The 24,405-nt window shown below is 36.0% G+C and overlaps 1 protein-coding gene across 6 annotated transcripts; it reads right to left on the bottom strand.

Moving 5' to 3' along the window:
* Nucleotides 1-140: 140 nt before the first annotated feature.
* Nucleotides 141-21,657, bottom strand: LOC124111965 (serine/threonine-protein phosphatase 4 regulatory subunit 3A-like). Of its 6 annotated transcripts, none has more exons than XM_046471890.2 (16): nucleotides 21,153-21,657; nucleotides 20,554-20,609; nucleotides 19,984-20,082; nucleotides 19,058-19,681; nucleotides 11,414-11,563; nucleotides 11,147-11,191; nucleotides 9,376-9,492; nucleotides 8,097-8,151; nucleotides 7,640-7,728; nucleotides 6,084-6,186; nucleotides 5,561-5,719; nucleotides 4,892-5,061; nucleotides 4,319-4,464; nucleotides 3,199-3,407; nucleotides 2,627-2,883; nucleotides 141-1,742 (listed from the first exon to the last, which is right to left on the bottom strand). In XM_046471890.2, the coding sequence occupies exons 1-16, from the start codon at nucleotides 21,301-21,303 to the stop codon at nucleotides 1,644-1,646; spliced, it is 2,529 nt and encodes an 842-aa protein (XP_046327846.1). In that variant the 5' UTR covers nucleotides 21,304-21,657; the 3' UTR covers nucleotides 141-1,643. The 6 variants fall into 6 exon arrangements, with proteins under 6 accessions (XP_046327846.1, XP_046327848.1, XP_046327850.1 ...); XM_046471892.2 differs by having other exon boundaries at nucleotides 3,199-3,392; XM_046471894.2 differs by having other exon boundaries at nucleotides 4,367-4,464.
* Nucleotides 21,658-24,405: the final 2,748 nt, after the last annotated feature.

The following is a 24,405-nucleotide window of genomic DNA, read 5'->3' as shown; positions in this document are numbered from 1 at the left end:
TATTTTTTTAAGTCGACGTACCCAGTAACCAAGTTGCAGATGAGAGGAAAAAATGACTGCAAATCATAATTACTTCACAGTAATAAACATTAGACCATTATTCCAATACAATACATGGCAGAAGACAGCAAAGCAAGATGTATATGAAAATCTGTTTATTCAGCCTTCAGCTTTTGATTGTTTCATTGTGGGTCAGTGTCCAAGTCATGAGCGTTCATTAAGAAGACCATGCACTTAAAATAACTAAACCACGCCTTCAGCATGGCATTTATTTAATTAAACATGAATATGTTACATGATAAAAATTTCAGTCAGCTAAAATGGATTTTCTACTTCACATGTATGGGGATACTCATCACTTTGAATTGTATTGTAATAAATTCTTCCACAAATCTGTATCCGCACTCATAATTACCCATTTGACTTCATTCCCCTGTCACAAAAATATATGTACAAAGACTTCATTCTCTCTGCAAGAATTAGGGACGCCGTCATCCCCAGGATATCTCATCCCTAAAATATGTTGTTTTCTTTTTACAGCTGCCTGGTCAAGGATCTTGGATTTAAGTAGCTACATCAGAAAGAGACATCCTTGCATGATTAGCCTCGATATTTCCAATATTTACCTTGCAACCCAGAAAAGAACAAATCCATATATATATTTCAAGAATATACACACAACCCTTCTGGTAATTTTTACATGATTCGAATGCCATTTCTACATAAAAATAAATCCTTTGTTGTACTGTAGGGTGCAAGTATTATCGTTGAAACAAGTGAGATTGAAGGAATTGGTGATGTCTGCTTTTCTAGGGCAACGTTTTGAGAAAATGTCGGGGCTGAAGAAATATAATTTTTGCTAATGCTAAAATTTGAGAAGTTAAGGATTATGTCGTCATACTTTGCATCTCTTGAAAATGGAGAACACTTATGCTGTATGAATGGTATGGATTCATATAAATAAATTCACACATTCCATTTACAACACATTTCAATGATGATGGCTGTTTCAGTGAATACAATGACAAATGCTGTAATCAATCACAATATAATAAAGTCTCTCCTTTAAAAAACAAAAAACAACGTCTTTGTGAATGGTCCGATCTTACAAGCACAGGTTTCAAACCTCAGAATCTGCATATCCTTTGATTTCTAAGACAAACCATTTTTATACAATCTATTGACATGTCTTTGGTTCACAATCACATTAAACACATGCACTATTTTGACCAAGTTCTACAAGTCGGATTCAGCACAGGTATTCAAACAGCTGGTCATGGAATTCCTGAGGCATGATCCTGATGCACTAGCAGCCTTCAGCAATATGATTGGTGGAAAACTTGTTCTGCAATGTTTCATCATGATTGGTTATGAACAGCTCTGCTTGTCACGGGCACCAGGATTGGTCAAGTACTACGTATACTCCCATTTGTCTGGTGTGGGAGGCCATCCAGTGAGGGATTGTGGATCTATCACCGACTTGTCATTTCATCTGTGGAATGGTTGGTTGAGTGAGGTCAAGCAAAGGTCAGACAGGGCCCTCCCTCCATTGCGAGCAGGGCTGCGAGGTTGTGCATCATGCACGCAGTGACAAGCCCAGAACACAGTGTAAATCAAGTCCTCGTACTACTCTACTACAGAAGTTACGTCCCTAACCGCGCTCTCTTTGGAGAGGGTAATATTGTCTCATCTTCCTCCTCATCTGAATCTTCATCTGGGTAGTCAACAAGACCAACCAATGGCTGAAACACAGGAGTTCAACATCAGGTCTTGTAGTCATTTGTTAATGTGAAAGTCTTAAATTAACATCAGCTAAAGCGAATTAAAGTCAGCATAGTATGTTTTATCCCAGCCATATCATGTAAGCAGTAGCAACAGGTAACATTTTCAACTACATCTCTGGCCATCCATCCATTCACTTAAGTTGCGTCATCTTTCACAATAATGATTCAGGATTCATTCTGTCAACCTCACATGAAGCATGATGATCTAACATTTCTAATGGTTAACATACTTTTAGAGCGTGTACTTCTACATTTATCATTAAAAAAACTGGCTCCCACAGGAGATATCACAAGGGTGAGATCAAGCGAAATCTACATTGTAGATATCACTGCAATAAAATTGCATCACAATGCTTTGCAGACCATTGTGACATCATTGGTTACCATGATGTCACAATCAAATGACATCCCTAATGGCTCTGCTACTGAAGCTGTTACCAGTACCTTTGACACTAAGACACTGCTTATTACTGTCTACAAACTGAAAAAATTGGAAGAATATTGGATGATAAATAAAACCTCACCCTTGTGTCTTTTGATATCAAATGTATTAACACTCATAACATCAACACTCATTAATAAAATGAAAAACTCCTGGGCAAGCCTCAGACCTTTTCCACTTTTATCAACTTATGTTGATATATTTGATATCAAAAGACACTTGGGTGATATTCTCTATATCTTATTCTTTTATTGATACACAAGTGTGTAAGGATTGGCATAAAATATGATGTTTATGTGGGATTCAAACTTCCAAAACCATACCAAGGAAAAAATGTACTTAAATACAGATGCCTTTTCAAACAAAGAAACCTGACAAAATAACAGGCTAAGTATAGTACCTTTTTGGCGATAGCATTTGGTTTAAGTTGTGGCGATGAGTTAGGTGAACAGTCTGGTGTGGGTGGAGGTGCTATCTTGGGTGTGTTAGGACTGCCAGGGCTTCCAGGTGGGGAGTAGGCGTTCTCGGGCGAGCCTGGGCTGCCTGGGGAGCTGTTGGGACTGGAGAGGGGACTACCACTGCGTAGATTGATGTTGATAGTGGAAGTCTTGTTGAGTAGTCTGGGTGGAGACTCTCGGAGCTCTGCCTGTTCTTTGGCTGAAAGGTGAAAGATATTTTCAAATAAAAGTCAGTATTCAGATACTATGTTAAAAACACATTTGTATTTAAAAAAAAAAAAATTACATATATTTTTGTCCTCAATATCATTCAGTTCGATTGAAGCATAAAAGATTGACCACACTTCAAGCATGTTTTCAGTATAATTTGAATACATGAAGAATATAGAGAGAATTGGGGATCCTCAAAAGCAACTGGTCAAACATACATGTCATAAAATATTGGTATTTTTAAACAAGTCTATTCACACGCATTACAACCTCTCCCTCGAGTCAAAGTCAATTTCTCTCTAACCTTTTTTATTTTCTAAAATTCTATTTATTTGGTCAAAGTCTGCATCCAGTTTTGTCCTGAGGATGTCTGACATGGGAGCATGGGCCTCAGAGTCATCCATTTCCTCATCTTCATTGAACCACATTTCCTCTTCTTCATCCATGATCCGAACATCTCGGCGGAAGCGGTTCATTCGCCCCAGTGATCCTGGGTGACTGAATACAGCAAATCTGTACATGAATACAACTTACATAACTTTCATACTCGCGGAAACCCTTGTATGCACTGTAAAACCATTTCATATTTTCTTTTTTTCTCTTACTCATCATACAATTTGTCTCAGAATACATTCTACACTCATGTTAATTATGTTTTGCACATTTATATGATACTGTCCAAATCAATCAATTACACAGAGTTCACTTGTTGATTGACGATAAATTCATTTACCAGCTAGGATTCTTTGACAGAGTTTACAATTGAGCATGTGATAGAGATTAGGGCTGGGACTATACACCAACTATGCGATCCGATACGTATCACAATACCTTGTTCACCATCCAATACGTATCACGATACTTGTATGTGCCCTTATCTGTGGTTCGTAAGACATCTTTTTCATAGATAGGATAGTCAAATACCTAGCACACTGACGATTTACAGTTGACAGTGTCAAGTATGACGCAATGGATGACCATATTTACTTTTTCAATACTAATTTTCACGACTAATTAAAGTTCCGTGTAACAGCCATTAAAGTAAACATTTAAGGTATGAATCGATAGTTTTTACTTAGTGTGCGACTGTGATCTATACTTGTATCGGGAAGAAAAATATGCATCGGTGTATCGTCCCACCACTAATAGAGATCAGTATTTATGTTACTGGGTCGTTTACATAACATCAAGTGTCTCTACAGCATGACCTTACATAATTACTTTTACAAAATCCAGTCCTTTGATTTCTGACAAGTGAATTCACTTGCTTCAAATTAAATATGGTGATTATGTTTTACCAAAATTCATTCACTTTTTCAGATCAATGCATGAAACAATATTTCCATCAAAGGACTTGACATGCCAGGTAATGCTGCATGATACACTTGCAAAGCAACAAAGTTGTAGATATCTGAGCAAATTACCTCTCAGTATTTGCCCTGTCTTTCAACCTGTCTTGCTGTTGTTCGTACCTCAGTTTTAATGATTCAAATGTCTTCACATACTTCACACCATCTAGATCTTTGATGAAGTTCTCTACTATATGTGAACACAGAGACTTCACATCCTCCTGTACAAATACATACAATTTATCAGTCAAATCACATTAGAGGCAGGCATCAGGGCCCTGCCCTCCATGTCCTCAAAACAAGGCATTAACTGATTTGCTACAGAATTACAAATACATGTACTTGAAAATGTCTCAATATTCATTAATTGTAGTGATATTTATAAATAGCGAATGAACAGTCACAAGGTAAACACGTTTTGAGGCTGTATCAGATGCTTTGTATTACAATCAATTATACTTTTGATTAATCCATCAAATATGCTTTTCGAAATCAAACCAACAAAAGATAGAACAGAAAATCCAGCACCTTTTAACTTAGTTACGCTTGTAATAGCTGCTATTTCTTCATTTTTGAAAATTGCTTACGGGTGCATAATTATCAAGAAACTTGTGTTTGAATGTTAAATACCAATGTCCAAAAACTTACAGCTTTGACAAATTCAAACAATTCAATCATTGCAGAGTTAAGCAGATTATATCGGTCTCCATTGGCAACAAATGCCTCAACAATAGGTTTGAACAGGTTGCCCTTGACAATATATCGGTTGTAGAACTCTTCTTTCAAGCCAACAATCTTTCTCATAAACCTTAAGGCACCTGCAAAGAATAAAGAAATAATAGTCAGCTTATATCCACTCAAGACTTTGCTGAGCAAAAATAATACCTGACCTGTTATCCTGATGACTATGTGAAAATGAAGAATATCAGATAAAGTTGAAGCAAGAAACCAAGTATTCTCGGGTCAGTGTTCATACAGATCTATAATCATCTGCAGTGTTTCGAATTCCAGCTTGAAAGTTGAGGGGTTCATGACAAAACTCTTGGGTTAAAAACTGAAGCTGTATGGGTTCTCTTGATCCAATTTATTACAGCAAGAACCTCATGGACCCCCTCATTTGGAACATTTTGACTATTGATGTAACGTATTCTGATTTCATCCAGTTGTCAGACACATTTCAGACAATTTACTCCAGAAATAAGCAGTACAACAGTCAAATCAGTGACTATGGTTTTACACCGCTTATAGCAATATTCCAGCAATATCATGGCGAGGTACACCAGAAGAAGAGTCAAATTAACATTGTGAACAACTTACAAAGAGCAAGAAAAGAGTGTCTTGACTTGAGCAGTACGAGCACTCTACCAAGGAGGTCCTTGCTAATAACATAGTTCTTGATGTGGTACGTGTGATGCTCCACACAGAAAGATAGCAGCTCCAAAATCAGGCCTAGCAGCTGAGCAGTCTGGTAATCATCTAGAAAACAAACATCATTAAATAAGTGACAAAGTGACAGAAGCAGGGATTTAATCAAGACATGCTCAGAGGCCAACATTTGACCCAAAGTTTGCAGCAGATATCATTAAAAATTCCCAATTTGGAACTTAAAATTTCCCAATTCATATTACAATGTATTAACTAATAACTAATCATATTGCTTTGTACTTACTTGTAACAATACCATTAAATAGGGACAGGGTTTAATGCTTTGTTTTATATCATTGCATTAAAGGATCAATAATCCCAGAAAATCCTGGAGAGGCCTATAAACAATCTAGTCTGGACCAGATAATCCAGCAATTGATATAATGAGCAACTGAATAATTCAAATGTTGTTTACCTTTACTTGGCCTCTCATCCACTGTGTTGGCAAAAAGGGGAGCTGTCAAGACATGCATGCTGTGTTTGTAGAAGAAGCTCAGAAACTCAGTCTTCTCAGTCTTCTGTAATGTCAAGTGCAAACATTACATCCTACTTAGCCACCCCAAAAAGTACACTGGTACTTACATCTGGTAAAACATCTTTGTTACTGCATGTCATACACCATTTAACAGGTCTATTCCGCCTGTTTATAAATACTGTTTATATAATTTTAATAATATTACTTAAATAATTCACTTACAACTTAAATTCGTTTTTAATAAAAATTAAGTTAACACATTCATAATGTCCAGATTAAGCAAAGAGGAAGCGAAAAATTCAGCAATTGTAAGATTTTACAATATCCACTGATCTATTTCTTTTTTAATGTCATAGTTTCTGTGTGGAAAAGAATTATAAGAAGAATTTTAAATAATATCTATCAGCACCTATTTCCCGATAACAGTGGCATTCCACTCAGTACATGCGAAAACATGTGAAATACCTCGGTTATCGAAGCCTTGTACAATAACATGTGTGAAGATTCCTTTGATGTTTGGTATTGTGCGAAAGCTCTGAACATCCACAATATTAAAGTAATCTCGCCAGGGGTATATTCGTAGTTGTAACATGCATTATTATTTAATTGAAATTGGGTTCTAATTATGCTTTTTTACCGTAATCTGCTACCAGTATCGTGATTGGTTAAATTTAAGCATGTGACCTAAGAAAGCCAATCAAATTGCAGCAATGGATACCATCCTCATGTATGATGATTTCAGATATAGACGAAAGATTTTGGTTAAGTCGTGTTATTCTGAAAGTCTTAAGCATGGAATTGCGACCTACACTTAAAATATGTGTACTTCGTGGACATATCGTGCTAGGTTATGAACTGTGAAAAAGATTTCTTATGCACATATTTTGTCATTAAAGATCGTGTCCGAGCATGAAAATAGGGGCGACAAATGCCAAGATGTTGTTTGACTTAAAGAGCATCATCGCACAAAATGAAAATCTTCACTTAGATGCAAGTTTGACAACTTTTATAGATATTTTTGTTGATCATATATTGAATATATATAAGTATTTGCTTGAAATGTCTTTATTTTTCTCTTGACTTTTTCGAGAGGGATCTGTTGTCGAAGCATGTGTGCAGGAATTTCTTTTTCAATAACACTGTAAGAAATCTATTGATAAAATATGATGAATAGATATGAAATATATGTTTTTTGACATTGTGAAAAGTGATAGATTTAATAAATGAATGTTATAACAGGTAAGTTCATAAAAGTTCATATTATTGTGACGTGGCTACAGCATGGACGTTTACCGGCCTGCGGTATCTGGGGACTAGTGACGTTGTGGCCAGTACACCGGCCTGCAGTGTTGAAAGCAGGCTGAAGAGAATATTACAGTTATTGAACCTTTCTCACAATCCATTTCACTAAAAAATAGTGCATAATGAACAAATTATCACATTTTTCATTCTTGTCAACCATATCCGAATCAATGTATTAAGGTTATAAGACTTACATTGGCTGTTGGCATCATATTCTCGGGATCAAGCAGCAGCCTGATTACTGTCATGAGCTGCATGGCACCCCCCAGTTCTAGATAGCAGTCCACAATGATGAGAAACAGTATCAGATATAGTAGACAGAAGAATCACAGACACAACATACAACACTATTACTATCCCACCTAAGGGGGATTTACTTAACAACTTAATTCCATAATATCATACTTTCCAGATCTAGTATTCAATTGTGTATCTGCTTCATTCAAGTATTTGTTATTTAAACATTTGTCAGTACAAATTCTTACCTAAACAAATACAACATACTTCAAAAGTTATATGAAACTATACAAACCTCGGTACCAAAAATGTTTATAAGCCACAATTATCCCAAGATTACTTGTGGTAAAGCATGTTAAGGAAACATTGGTGCAAGCTGATTAAAGGTAATTCAGTCTCTATCATTCTACTCACCAGGATCTGCGTCATTGACCATCTGTTCAATGACTAGGTTAATCAAGAGTTCATCCTGCAACCAGAAGAAAGATGTAATATGCTTATTGCATTGAAACAACAGGTTCAAATCAACAACAAAAATTCCTACACAGCTTTCATTCCCTTTGCAAACAAAGATGATTCTTGGGGATGCGTAGCAGGGATTTAACTAGGACTCCACGGCAGGCAAATTGTTAAAAATAGTGTTATGGCACTGGCTTATCTGGATGTGAAGTCAAAAGTTTAAAATGTCAACAAAGACAGACACTTTTTATAACAAGAAAAAGTAAGCAGGGTAAGTTAGTTCAAAACACGAAAAAAAGCAATATTTTCTCAGAAAGTCCACTTATCAAAGTAAAACAAATTTTAAAGTTCACAACATGAAAACATTTTCTCAGAAAATACACATTTCAAAATCAAACGTTTCACTGTACCTCTTCAATTAGTATGGAGACTGTGCCCTAAATTTGAAAAGGATCCATGCTGTCGTTTTCAAGTTATATGTCGCACAAATGTTTAAGGAAAACAATTCAAGCAAAAAACATGGAAAAAAACTTTTTCCCCCAGAAAATCAAAATACTGAAATCACGCCAACAAAACTTCACACTGTGCCTCTCCTTTAGGTATAAAATGTGTTCACCAAGTCTTAAAAGAATCAACTCGAAATACCTTGGCATAACTCTTTACCTCCTACAATTTTAGGTTGGTAGTATAAAAAACCTTGCTGTCAGCATTGACATTCAAACAGTTTCTGCATAAATACTGAGGACTAAACACTAACGCCATAACATATTGACCTCAACAAAACATGTCATCCTCATAAGGAGATATAGCCAAATTTGCCTTGTGAGAGAATTTAAAGTGCAAGTCTCATGTGTATATACATCTTTGCAGAATTGAATAGATCATAACATTTGTTAACGATTCATGACTGACACCAGATAAACAGGCCATGACAAGGGCTCATTGGACTTTCAGTCAGTTGAGTTGAAAAATTGGATTTTTTTACATTCATATTTTCTTAAATTCAGAAATATTTTAACTTATTTTTTTGTCCTGATATCATTACATTTGGAAAGTCATGACTTTACTTTTAGAAACAAATATTCTGCTGACATTTACTGCAGCATTCGAGCAGGTCTAGATAGATCCTTGGACAGATTCCAGCAAGGAGAACCTAAACACTCCCCTTAATTTTGAACACTTTTTTATTAAGAGGATGAAGGTAATTCTACAAGTATTTTCAGACAGGACTTACGTCATCTTGATTCTGGCTTTCATGAAGTACAAACTCCCGCACCATGGACGGACTGAATTCCACTATGTAGGAAAATATGTCTATGGCAGCTGTCTTCATTCTAGCATCATCTAACCCCTGAAACAAGAAGAATGCAATTTTCAGGAAAAAAACCTACATTCACTAAAGCTAGCATTACATGAACAGATTACAGCATTCAAGATATAAGAAAATATAGTTAAATATGTTTAGGTGGCATTTTAGGAGCTGTAGTATCAATGAAGACAAAGTTAACTTACCAAATTTAACTACTACATTCTTTCAATATGATGATTCAGTACAGATGCAGTACAGATCGGTAATACCATCTGTACCAAAACACCGCATTGAAAGAATACAGCAGATAAAATCCATAATTCAAGCCTGTCTTTAACATAGTTTATGTATTTACCCAGGTCTGTCTATTTTCGAGTCCATGAAATTCTCAGTAATACATTTTGGGTGTCTAAGGCATGAATACTGGGGTCCCAGGCTGGCAACATGCGTCACATGATTACCAAGAATAAAACTAATGCCTTATAATTGCACCATCTTCCTGAGGCAAGGGAGTTAACTTTCTATAAAAGTCAAGTGTCCACCCTTGCTGAACTTTCTGGAATTATGGAGTAATAGTTTGGCTGGAATAACAAGTCTACGTTTAGTGCAATCAAATTCGCGTAACCAAATCAACATCCTGTTCACAAACTGCTGTGTATGTTTCGATCGATTGCAGGATTTGCAAAGAATGTGTACTGCCAACACGGCGTCAACAGATATTTTCCAAATCTTTTCGGGTTTTTATTCAAGGTACTTAAATGATTTGATGCAAATCACAAAGTAAGACCCATTTTTATCAAAATATAGATTTTGAATATCGACCAGATCATCTTGAGTGGGTGCCACCATTTTCTTTGAAGCAAATGCAAGTGATATAAGAGGTAGAATCAGTAAGGAGGGACAAAGAAGGGACAACTTGTAATAGCCACTGGTGGTGCCATGATCTAGCCCAAAAATTCCGGCCCTGTTCAGCAAGGGTGGAAACTGGATTTTTTACAGTCAGTTAACTCCCTTGCCTCAGGAAGATGATAATAGCACATGTTCAGAAGCCTAAGTCTGAAGACTACAATGTTGGATTGAAGAAAAATCAACCATGGACTCTTCAAGCCATCTGAGATATTACTTGTTAGTTTGAACTAAACTGTTAGTATACCAAAGAGTGTTAAAAATACTGTTGCATATTCATCAAATACTGGGAGGGTTTACATCTTTGTAGAATGAAAGAGCAGTCTGTTATTCAAGATTAATCCAGAGAAAGCAGTTTTACTCAGGTTATATACTAGTGTCTCAAGGCGCAGATTGTTAGACTAGTTATTTTGCTGTAACAAGATTCACTTATGGTCATTTCTTATTTGAAAGTGCAATGAATCTGAATAGTAAAATAACCACATCATATTGACTTAAGTTTATTTTATACATAAAACATTAAATTCATGTGAAATATCAACATCCTGCATGTTTCTTTCTCCAGATATTTTGATGAAACAAAAGAACATGGTTTAACTGAATGTCAAACAATCAGACAAAAATATTTCTATAATGTTGATGCATACTTATAGATGTATTAATTTATATCTGAAAACACAATAAACATTGAACGTGTCATAATCTAGTTTCATGCCAAACATATGATGCTAAACAGTAATATGTATTGCATCTCATTTGAACTTAAAATGTGGACATAAAATTGGCTTACCAAAATGACTTCTATTGCTGATAATACCCCAAGGTTCGATAGTGTCTGCAAAAGCAAAATGGGTCATTATAAAAAAACATAATGAGCATGGCCTCAGATATCATATCTTCCACAGTTTGAAAACATTCAACACATATTTATAATATCATTTGTTGGGTGTTTGTTTCTCAAAAGTATTGTTTTCTGTTATAATGTACATTGAATTAACTTAATTTACATCAAATATAAGATAAATACTTCTAACACAATTCAAAGTAATTCACCAACCTTAAAGAATGTTTCTTTACTGATAGGTTGTAATGATTGTGAGAAAGTGCAGAACTCTTTCAGAAATAAAATGAGATCTCGCCGATGGTCATCATCTGTTTCGTCGTCAGTTAGTTGAGCAAATAGTGTTGTCAAGTACTTTTCATCATCCTGGAAAGAATAACACTTTCATAGAGAAATAATTAATACATACAATAAAATATAACATGCTGAGTGAAGGCACAGAATTGTATTTCTTTTCCAGGGTGCCATAGAACACTCAAAAAGATGTTTAAGTGTGCCCTTTGGACGTTGGGAAATGTGCCAATAAGCACGCAGAGGGAGAATCCAAACTGGTCACACCTATGTCTTAGAGAAAGTAATACGCTAGCACTGATACTTCTTAGTATTTGACGTGTTTGTTGGCTGCATGTACATCGATGTAAATGATAAGCTACATTGCGATAGGGTATTTCTATATAAAACCTTAAGATTTATAAATGTGCCTTCAAGGTACCGGGAATCTTATTTAACCATGCTATAAAGATTTTATCCCCATGGCCTTGCATTCAAATACAGGGAAATTCAGACCCTGGAATGTGATGACTGAATTGCTAATGTCTGAAAGACATATAGACATACAATGTAGAGCTGTTCATCACGTTTTCAGATTATCATGTTTCATATGAAACCTAAATATCAGAGCAAGAGTTCTTTCCCCATATCATATGCTGTACAGCTGGGTTTCTTCATTTATATTTATTGATCTGTTATTGAGTCAGCTCGGACAACAGAAGCAGCTGGCAACATTCTGCTTAGGGATATTTTGCTGGTCAGAGAATTACCAATCAAAACAATTCCTTTATGTTCTTGCAGACAAAACAGCCAGTGAAGCAAAATCCATAAACATATATTCAGTAAGGAGACAAACCACTGAAACCAGACATAAACATGATCACTCAAATGTGTCGACATTACAAAAACATAAATCCTGTGTAGATGGTGTAAGCCAACCAATCACACAATGTGTTGGTGACCTCTTTTACCATGCTTGTAGCCCTTGCAGTTAACCTATCAAGAATTATTTATATTACGTCAATCATGCTCTATACTTGGCCCTTCCAAAGTATTCTGCTAACTTAATAAACAGAATATGATATACCAGATGTTTGAGCACTTATTTACATAGACATGATGAATGCTTAATGTCAGGAGAAGGCATCACTTTAACTCTAATTGTGAGTACTTTAAAGTGTTTGATGCATTAAGCATGTTAACAAGCAAAAAATACCCTGACCTCAACTCCCAACATCAGCTGAAGAACAATTTTGATCTTGGAGATATATTGATCAGATGCCTAAACTTTTGAGCCGGTTTCTCATAAAAGCACAACAATATAACATAGTAATGGCATGAATCAAAGATGTTCATTGGTAAGCTTTGCCGGATACTTGACATGAAAAAAGCAATATTTTCTCAGAAAATCCAAAATCGAAATCAAACTTTGCACTGCACCTCTCCTATTGGTACAGAAACTGTACCCCCAATTGGAAAAGAACCCATGAATTAGTTTTCATGTTATAGGTTGCACAAATGTTGAATTAAAAAAAATATCAAAGTTCAAAACATGAACAAAATTCATATTTTCTCAGAAAATCCACATATCAAACTTTGCATTTGCTAGGTTGCACAAATGTTGAAATAAAAAAAATATCTAAGTTTAAAACATGAAAATGAAAATAGACTGAATTTCTGGGTATATCTCTACCCCTGCCCTTTAAAATACAGAATGACCTGTCATGTACATAATAAACAAAGCTGCAAAATCAAAACACATTTTACTAGACTTCATGTACCAGCAGCTAAACTTGAATGCTGGTCATTCAACCATCTCACAGAGAAGCAATGTGCAATCTACCCCAGACTGTTTGGTGTACAAGACTAAATGTGTCTATTAGCATCATTTTCAACAAATATCACCTTCAACATGTAGGCTTTCACTACAAGTCTGAGACTGACATTTAGTCCCAGAAAAATAGTTCTCTTATTTAAATATCTATATCTACTAAATATAACATATTAAATTCAAATGGAGCCCAGAACAATCCTAAATTTTAGCTGAGTAAATCTAGGCTTTCCAAATCATTATAGACTTGAGTTGGACACCTTTTTCACTTTATTCTCTAGGGTCTGGAAACAGGCTATACTAGTCTCAACTCAGTTTACTGGACCGAAAAGATGTTGACAAGACTAGCTGTTTAAGTGGTATGTGTTTATTATCTTCCTAGGTTGACTGGTCTCCATGGTCCCCTACCTACCTTCAGCTCATATACATACACCTGAGTTTTATTGATTATTTATGACTTGGGCAACCAGTTGTTTACCAGATTGGAGTAGTCCATGAAACATAACAAATAACAAGAGGTAGCATTTGGATAACTTTCATGATCTGTAGACAATATGTCACATTGCAGAAATACTAGAATATGACGTAAGTCCAGTCTGGCAGTAAACAGGTCATGCATACTGCAACATTTACTGTAAGCGAACATTGAATATAAACATATCTATATAGGCTGGTATGTTCTGTAGTGATCATTAAGGAAGAAATAAGATACAAGATGTCTTTAGTTGGTGATTATTTTAATCTCTCTCCAACCCCTATTCCAACACAACTACCAAAAAACAGTGCTAGACGGGTCAAGCATTTCAAGAGACAGTTTGTTTGTTTGTTGTTTAACGCCGCACTCAGCAATATTCCAGCTATATGACGGTGGTCTGTAAAATAATCGAGTCTGGACCAGAAATTCCAGTGATTGACATCATGAGCATCGATCCACGCAATTGGGATCGATGACATGTTTCAACCAAGTCAGCGAGCCTGACCACCCGATCCCGTTAGTTGCCTTTTACGACAAGCATAGTCGCCTTTTACGGCAAGCATGGGTTGCTGAAGACCTATTCTAACCCGGAATCTTCACGGGTCTTCAAGAGACAGTAAGATAACAAGCTGAGGAGATATTTCTGATAACTGTCAGTAGTGGGAAGTAACCTAACCATTTTCCACAACAATCGTGAAAGGAACTTTCTTTTGATCTGGATGATAATCTTGAATCTGAAGATCATTTCCTTTTGTTTGGTCTAAGTAACCGTGGTAACAGTACAAACATTTGTATTTACAGGTGATGACCACAACATGTACAATCAGTTCCAAAACTGTTTAATTCTGCTTGCCAAACATGGTTCTTTGCAATATCTTCGGGAGATTTTGTGAAGTGAGGATATAGACTATCTTATTAGCTGTGCTTACAGAACCAAACAGAATTTTACTAGACTGACTACAGACTAGTGGATTAAGTTGCATATTTTGAACATATCAGAAATATGGTCATGGGAACTCATTTTAATCCTATTGATAGCTGTGGGACAGTGAGACTATCCCTTTCAACTGGTTGATAATCGAGAAAGTGAACAGCATAGTCATTGAAATTAAACAGAAATAATCCTATTGATGATGTAACTTTCAAATATCAAAAACTTCTAAAAAAATAATTGAGAAAGTGGGTAAATGAGCAATGGTCCTAATGCTGGTTTCTGACACTGCATACATGGAAGTGTCCATCAATGTAACAAAAAATCATGGTCAGAGCTCCAGATAAGCTGCTTATTTGCAAAATAAAGCACCATCACCAAACAAATTTTGAGCTGCTTGCTTACAAATATACCAGAAAATCATCAAAAAGCCCAATAGTTTGACAAAACTCTGCATAATCATGGTAATTATGACATTGTAACCTTTCTACTTGCGCACAATGATGATTTGTCAGTAAATACTCAATGGCTCAAATGATATGGTGCCCAGCACGGTTGTCTGGTTTATCCGTTTCAGTAGCCATCACAGTACAAAACAACAAATGTGACCCCTGCTCACTCCCTCACTATGGGAATGTCCTGTGTTATCAGCCATGAGTCACTGCCCTACTGACACAGAAATCACAACTGTGCTCTACAATACCCCTACAACTTTTCTTGGGAATAAAAATTTCAGAACAACTGCACTGTCATTGTCCTACATTTAAACAAATCCTGCGAAACATTACATAGGCTTAGCTCAGGTTGAAAATAGGCTAAGGAGGTCACTGTAACACCATGAGCACAAGCTATCATATTTCCAAGCTTGCTTCAGAACATGTTTGCACTAGCCCAAGACACCATATGGCAAGGCAGAAGGAAATGTTATATCTATCTAAAAAGAACAGTTAGCATCTACTTACATATACCTAAAGCTGAGAATTGTCTGTCAGGTATCTAGGATTCCAAACTAAGCGCCCTTGGCAAGCAAATAGGGGGAAGCTTTGTTTTGTTCAAAGTGCTGATTTTCGTCAATTCAGAGGTAGTTTAACATTGTAATTCAAACAATGTAAAACTAGGCATTAACATGATTCAAGCCTCTTCCTCCTTATCGGTACAATTATTAGTGAAATACAAGTCACCATGACAGAAGCATAACATTAGTGATAACTATAACATGAACTGGGACATTTTCTTTCCAATTTGAGAATTAGTACTGACATTTAGCTGAAGATGTGGAGCCGAATATCAGTCTCTGAGCAGACCCAGACAAATCCCTGTTTGTACAAATCAAATCATAGCTTACAAAGACAACACCTAAAGACTGATACAAAAATAATTGAATAGAAAATAGGGTAAAGGTATTACATTAACATTTAATCAATTTAATAAGTGTTGCGACTGGGACGATTGCAGCAGGATTTGAAAAATAGAAAGTCTGCTAGTCTGAGACAAGTAAGAAACAGGAATGACTAGTGACATTTCCTCATGGACTAGTACTGTTAGCTTTAAGAAAAAGACAACTCTTGCAGATCATCACCTCAGACAAGTGAAAATAGCAATTAATTTCTAATCTGCCTTGACTCAACATGCTTAACACGGCGTTAAAAATACATTATCAAGATCTGGATACAAAGCTGGTTCATAGGTTCCAATGACTTAATGTTATCAATCTCTGACACCAGTCAAATCTTACTGTTCTCAACAATGAAGCAAAATGTCAAGCTACATCAACTGACCAATCAGCATTTAAATCGCTAAAATGCACATGCAAAGACCAAAAGAGTAATTACACTCAATCTTCCTACCCTCATAGATAACAGGTGAGCAGCGATGAAACTTTGCATTCAAGAATATTTCATTTATCACCTATACAGTGATGTGCATGCAAGTGTGTGTGGCTGCTTGAACTAGTCTGGACTTATGCTGGGTTTGTATTTCACTATATATTAACAGAACCAATAAGAACATGAAGGATAGAGGCTTTTATCATGTTTATGCTTAGTTTCTAATCACAATGTTTGACAAAGTAATGTTTTTTCCCCAATTTGCCAATGAAGGGCACTTGATTACTGATTAGGAACCCCAGATAAATCCCAAGATCTGAGACTCAATAGAGACAGTGACTTTACAAAATGTCTAAGTGCTTAACACTCACACAATTGTTTGCCCCGCCCTTCACTTAAACATGATCTTGATAAATGTGATTGGTATCATGCTTGTTGGGTCAGGGGTAGATACCATTAGTAATATCCATCTAGTCTGACTTATAGCTTCAGTAAAATAAATAGTCCCTCTAGATTTTCCCTAGTTTCCAAATACCGGACTAGTGGCTATGTCTATCCCTGCTGGGTGAGTCATCACCGTTCTGCAGTCTTGCCGTAGTGGGAACACTGTTTATATGATGTGAATGACATTGACATTGCAGGCAATACTTTTGCAGTACTTTTGTACCTAATGATAACCCAGAGTCAGGCATCTCTTAACAGATAACTACACGCAAATAAAATGCAGCTGTGCATGCAACATATAGACATCAATGACTTGACTGTCACTATCTGTAATTTTTTTTTCATGAGAATCTACTGTTCACAACTGTCCCACAAACCTGTGCATGAAAGAACACAAAGACAATCTGAAAAGTAAGACATGGCCTGTCCTAAACTGGACAATGTAGTGCATTGTATCTCCATTATATTATAATTAGCATCATTGACCTATTCAGTACCTTAGTTTTATTTGGTAAGTGATGTCATTATTCTCCTGTGTTAGAGAAAAAGGGAGGTCCTATGGTCTTTGAAGTTTTCTGCTATTGAGAGTAAATCTTTCATACAAGTTGGCTTTCATATCTGTTGTACCACCAACATAAAAAATATAAAGTATCGATGAAGCCTTACACTATGGATTGGGTTATCCTTATTTGAAACCAACTATAGTGATTGAGTGAAGAAAATTGGACGTTGACAGTAATTCATGTAAAATTCATGTGCTTACTCATTTCAATTGGTTTTACTGACCTAAACAGCCATGCCTTTTTTTCATTGCATGGAACTCACACAAGTTATTTGTGTCCACTCTCAATACTCATGAATCTTGGATGCAATATTTCATGTCCAGTAAAACTCTGCATGATTAAGTATAGAAGAATAAAAAACACAAATGGCATAAAAATTCCCAGTCCCTTACAATGTCATTACATGTCCCTCACTTTCCACTCAAATGTTACTTAGCTTGTAGTGGGCAAAAGTAACTTTATGTGTGATCAAAGGGTCAATCCTTTACTTTTCATATATATAGTTGTCATCATTGTCAAAAGTCCCTTAAACCAACTTAAGGTTCGAAATTCCTTGTATTTTTGGGTCTTTAGCACAGTGAAAATCTAAATGGCAAAGATAAAAAAATTACAGATGCCAGACAGACACACATAGAACTTGTATCCTTTTTACAATGCCAGTGATAAATGTTCTATGGAAAAGTAATACATGTATGTGCAAACAGTATTAATGAAAACACAAACACTTTAACTGAACAGCAAGATTCAGAAAATAAACCTGAGGGTTCAGAAATTGAATAGGATGTTATCAATCTCAATAAAAAGAAAGGGCCAAACTTCTAATTTAGAGACACTTATTATCTAGGGCATGCTGACATGACATTTACCGTGTATGAAGATGCACCCAAAGTAAACATCTTTGTGAACTTGAAAATAAACATACAGTTTTATCCCTGCAATTCCCAGGACCTCTTTTGTCGTCCTTGTTCATTGATGTAAATATTATATAAAAAAGTACGGTTAGTACTTTATCCTCATGACACTTTTAGAAACTTTTACTGTCTGGCGAGTTTTAGTATAAGCATGCAATTTATGTACAGCAACTATGCACATACATGTACCTTCAAAGCATAAAGCAAATTACTGATCAGTTGCTTTATCTACAGGGCTTGATTTACTTATATAAAACATGCACCAGTGCAACCTATTATTGAAAAATGCAACGTAATATTTATGTCAACATGCTCCCAAGTACATGTCAAAACATTTTAACCCTGACTATCACTTAAATGTCCACACAACATTATTCTTTGAACACACACAATGGCTTTATATATAATACTACATCGCTAATCCCTGTGTTGTGTGTAATTTGTCATGCTTTCTTGGTTTTCATATCAATATGCATCTAGTGCAAGTCAAATCAAGTTCCTTTAATAAAGCCCTCATATATGACTCCTAATTCTTACACACATCCAATTAGTGACAGTCATGATGACCTGAAGATGTCATCATATACCATGTGTAGTCTGTGTACCCACCTGAATCATACTGACAATTTCCACTTTGTTGAAATAGACAAATGATGCTAATGATGACAGCATGTTGTCATCGACCACTGAAGGAGTAGGTAATATCACATCTTGAATGTACTGTACACGGTAAGTCTGGTGGATTTTGTTTTCCAACTCCTGATTGGTAATTGGAACAACTTCTTTAAATTTGGCAGTACTTTTGAGATATTCCCTGTGTTTCACTGGTGATGGGGAGGAAGGATCATACTCCAACACACCAACAATGTCAAAAATCAATTCATCTGAGAACATGATCTCAAACAAGGCGTTCTTGTTCAGTAAAAATATACTTTTGAATATGTCAAATAAATGATGTAGACCCTCCATGTTTTCCAAGTCTTCACATATGTGAAAAAGTTCCACCAGTTTTTTAATGTATCCTTCATTCTCTATGGCCACTGATAGTTTTTCCCGTCGTATAGGTGATGGAAGAACACTACTGAAGATTTCCGAGATATATTCCAACTTGCTGAGTTCACAAGGGGGCAGTTCAATTGGTGGTGCAGCATCAGGCATGTCATCAAACCTTTCATCTTCTGACTCCTCAACCACATCTTGTGTTATATCAACCGAGGGGTCTTTACCTTGAACCTGCATATACAAATCATGTAGTCAGGAAATCTAAAAACTGTTTTTCTTTGTCTGACCAATTGCAAAATTAACCCACATCATATATTCACCATTCATGGTAAACGAACATCATTAATGTCAGTTCTTTAGGCCTTAAACAAATGTTGTGGTTCTGATCAGATGGATCAATTGTTAAAGGCAAAGATTGCAATCCATTTATGTTTCCCAGATAGTCATAGGATAAGATAGATAAAAGAACTACAACATCTTTTTACATTGCACATTTGTGTTTGATTCGTATGACAGTATCTTGTTTAATTCACCTGGCAGATTTTCTCCCATATCTCATCACAACCAGCTTTTTCTTGGAAACTAAGCGCAAGATCATAGTTGTCAGCTTCAGACCACACAATCAAGGTTTCCTGCAAATATTGAACATAAGCTGCATAAATAACAACAAAACTTTAGCAAAGTTCTTCCCTTTCAAACTGGCTTGACCTGACAAACTAATAGCTTGGTAGTCACATCCACCAGTCTGAAAGTTATACAGAATTTACTAGAGCAGATAGTTTCTCCAAACAGTTTTTCTATCAATGCCATGTACATGGCCAGAATGTATACAGTGTTCAAAATTAAGAATGCAAGTGACGGGATACTTATAATGAGCCAAACGTTAAAAGATTAAGACTATGAGGGTCCCTGATTCAAATAGATTTTGTCTACCCTCAAGATAGTTTTATGTTCTAATCATTTTGATAGAATTTTCTTGTTTAATCCACTGGTAACTTTCACAGAGCTTTCATTAGAAATGGTTATATCTTGACACAGTGTTAACATCTAGCACATTTAAATCCCAAACATGCAAGAAACACAAATTCTTTTACAAGTCATACCTGTTGTTTTTGATATGCTGTATCGGGCTGTATTTTAGATTCAAGCAATATTGACCCTGAAAAATAATATTAGCATGATCATATGAAGAAAACATTTCAATTAAATTTCAACCATGGTAATAAAAGATGATATCTTCAACAGATGCTTCACAGCCTGCATTTCTGCACATTAGAAATCTCATAATATGTGCCACAACAGTACTGGACAAGCTTGTTCTTGTAAATTTTATTCAATGTTACGCCATTTTGATTGACATCAGCACGTTTTCCATAAATAGATAAGCCATGTCTATGTGAGTACTAGTTATTTACGTATCCAGGTACAAGATCCACCAATATTCAACATATTAAGTGTGTGTAGGCATAAAATAATCACCAAAATGACATTAATGGCCCTGACACGATGAAATCACAGTGTCTGCTGAGACAACAGCGGGTGAACGGATTCGAGCCAAGCACTTCAAAGAATGACCCCAGAGTATGACCCCATTTCGAGTGCACAATAAGGACAATGTGGGTTACAGGTAAAGCTTACAACGTGCGGAAAATATCTCTTCATGTTAATTGCACCTGAAAAAATATATTTTATTCATACAAACCATCAGTTTCCGATCGCACTAGCAATGCCATTCCCTTGAGTCTCTCAACGTACGCCGATGACACATGCCCTGTCCCTCGATCATCCCACTGGCGATCCTCATTTAGCATGTATAATTTTACACGTCGTCGGGTACTTGTATTATCCGCCATTTTAATTTCCTGTTGGTAGGTTTGTCACCAGAGATCCAAGAATATATGTCGCGCTAATTTCAGCTGGCGATCATCAAGGGTGGTTTAGTATCACCCAGACGCCATGAAGTTCACACATTCAAAACACCGCCACACATCGGCCCGTAAAAATTCCGGAAAACGTCTAAAACCCTCCGTTGGAAATTAATTTTATGAGCCACACATTTTGGAATGGGATAAAATCTGTTGTGCGCTAATAGATGCGCTCATAATTAAATATTAATCCTAATATTTCCAAATGAAACTTCAATCTCGATACAGGTTGAAGTCTACAATCGCCGCCATCTTGAATGGTTGATAACAAGGTACGGGGGTTACACATCACATAGCACGGTTTCCCGCCAAACTCAAATTTGCAAACTGCATGTGAAACGAAGTCGGCACGGGACCGTCAAAAAGTGTATTTAGCTCTAATTACAGTCAATGTCGACATCCAGTTTCGATTTTAGTAAATATAATTATCTAACCTGACACACTGGTATTATGGGAGGGTTTCGGAAACGAGCTTTGAATGGATTAGGCCGACTTAGCAAAGCCGGGCCTCGTTGAATAACAGAAAACGCAAATGAACAGCGAAGTGAAAACGGATCTCTTAATGGAGGACGACACAGTATCTCGTACAACTCACGTGAGTCGGAAATACAAAATGAGTCCCTCGGATCAGGTCTTTATTGTAAAAAATAATAAAATTGAAAAAAAAAGAATATTTTATCTAATTGTTTTATATAGGTCTGCATACATTTACATAAACATACATGTATACAAGTAAGGCGCATCTGTCATACGGTGACATGGGCCTAATATTCATTGCGCTTATACATAAATGCTTGTAATATGGTTTCGTTTATGTAACAAGCTAATTTGTCTGTTGGTCGGAATTATTTTATATATAATAGTAGTAACAGTATAGTACCGGCTCATGTATTGTGCACATTTCGCATTGATTTCAATGTTTAATATTTGCACTACTGTCCGCTATCTGTATATTTGTTTGTCCTAAATGTGCCGTGAGTGAGGCAATTTTTGACGAATCCATTTGACCTTTTAATGTTAATAAAATATGTTTGAAACATTAAAATTAAAACCAGCAGATAAAATAGGTTCTGGGTTATCTATCAAGCGACGAAAATGTTCATATATACTTGGTCATTCATAAATTGTTTTTCTTTTCAGCATTTGATCTTAGATGTTATTGTGGATCGTCCATTAATAGACAGGATAGTGTATCAACAGATATTGTGGATTGTGTATCGATAAACATGACAGAATATTGTGGATTATGTATCACTAGATTTGACGGGTTATCGATGATTGTGTATCAACAAACATGAACGATTATTGTGGATTGTGTATCAACAAACATGAACGATTATTGTGGATTGTGTATCAATACACATGAACGATTATTGTGGATTGTGTATCAATACACATGAACGATTATTGTGGATTGTGTATCAATACACATGAACGATTATTGTGGATTGTGTATCAATAAACATGAATGATTATTGTGGATTGTGTATCAATACACATGAACGATTATTGTGGATTGTGTATCAATAAACATGAATGATTATTGTGGATTGTGTATCAATACACATGAACGATTATTGTGGATTGTGTATCAATACACATGAACGATTATTGTGGATTGTGTATCAATAAAAATGAATGATTATTGTGGATTGTGTATCAATACACATGGACGATTATTGTGGATTGTGTATCAATACACATGAACGATTATTGTGGATTGTGTATCACTAGATTTGGCGGGTTATCGATGATTGTGTATCAACAGACATGAATGATTATTGTGGACTGTGTATCAATAAACATGAAAGATTATTGTGATTTGTGTATCAATAGATTGTGGAGTGTGTGTCAATAGACCTGACAGCCTATTATGGATTGTGTACAACATACGGGAAGGATTTTAGCACTGCACAATCCCTATAATATGTGTATTAATAAAGCCACTTTACAATAACGATCAATGTTTACTGATAGACATAGACGCAATAGCCCTTTTATGTCTATTGATAGACAATCCAGACTCGATTATTTACAGAGCGCCGTCAAATAGCTGGAATATTGCTGAGTGCGGCGTTAAACAACAAAGAAACATAACCCATTATAAAGACAATTCACACATGAAGCGTGTTGATATAGAATCTACATGGTAATGGTTTATGCGTATTGATAGACTGTCCACATTAACCCTTTCCACTATATTTATATATACAATCCCTACATAATAGACTTTCAAGTCTAATGACAATCGACAATAACATTTTATGTGTTTGCCATACACAACCCACATCTAAAACTAAATTTATCCGCACAACAATCGTGTCTGTTTATTGAGTATACAAAATAACACTATATTAGCAATATTAAAAGATAAATACTACAATAAGAAAATAATTTTTTTATCGTTTTTAATAACCTGCGTTTTGGTACCAGAAGTCCATTCAGGTAAAATAGTTTTCCAGGTGCAATTCAGTCAGTATAGATGTATTCAAGCCGACAATTCAGTCAAGGAAATATTTGAAGAAAAAAATCATCCAATGTTGTCTTGCATTTTGTATCCCAGTCATGTTGGTTGAAATAAAGAGTTTCTAAATGATGATGATACTCCTCATGCCACGAACAATTCACACTATGGAAGGCCAGCTACAGCCAACTGCACCCGTATTTGGTTGTAGATGTTGTGGTTTGTAGTAAGTCGAAACCGATCATCAGTCATATGCAAGTTGTATTATCTCGATTTGGGATTAGTTGGACGTTCAGATTCCAGTAGGGGGTGAGTGAGGGAGTATGGTTTTACGCCGCTTTTAGCAATATTCCAGCAATATCACGGCGGGGGACACCAGAAATGGGTTTAACACATTGTACCCATGTCGGGAATCGAACCCGGGTCTTCGGGGTGACGAGCGAACGCTTTAACCACTAGGCTACCCGACCGCCCCTAGTTTCCAGTAGGCCATGGGGTGGGTTTCATCTAGGATTGTAGACTGTTCTGTCAGGAGATGCTCCAAGCCAGGAACAGGGAGGGACACA

Source organism: Haliotis rufescens, unplaced genomic scaffold (genome assembly GCF_023055435.1).
Source record: "Haliotis rufescens isolate VD_foot unplaced genomic scaffold, xgHalRufe1.0.p SCAF_3, whole genome shotgun sequence".
Lineage (NCBI taxonomy): Eukaryota > Metazoa > Mollusca > Gastropoda > Lepetellida > Haliotidae > Haliotis > Haliotis rufescens.
The sequence above is the reverse complement of the archived record's forward strand: the minus strand, read 5'-3'. Positions and strand labels throughout refer to the sequence as shown.

Bases quoted from the DNA above. Each gene is read 5' to 3' on its own strand.
- LOC124111965 (XM_046471890.2), bottom strand. From the start codon at position 21,303: ATGGCGGATAATACAAGTACCCGACGACGTGTAAAATTATACATGCTA. The intron at 2,884-3,198 runs GTTAGAGAGAAA...TTCACCTTTCAG, and splicing joins AATTTTAGAAAATAAAAAAG to CCAAAGAACAGGCAGAGCTC. The intron at 1,743-2,626 runs GTACTATACTTA...CCTGTGTTTCAG, and splicing joins CAAATGCTATCGCCAAAAAG to CCATTGGTTGGTCTTGTTGA.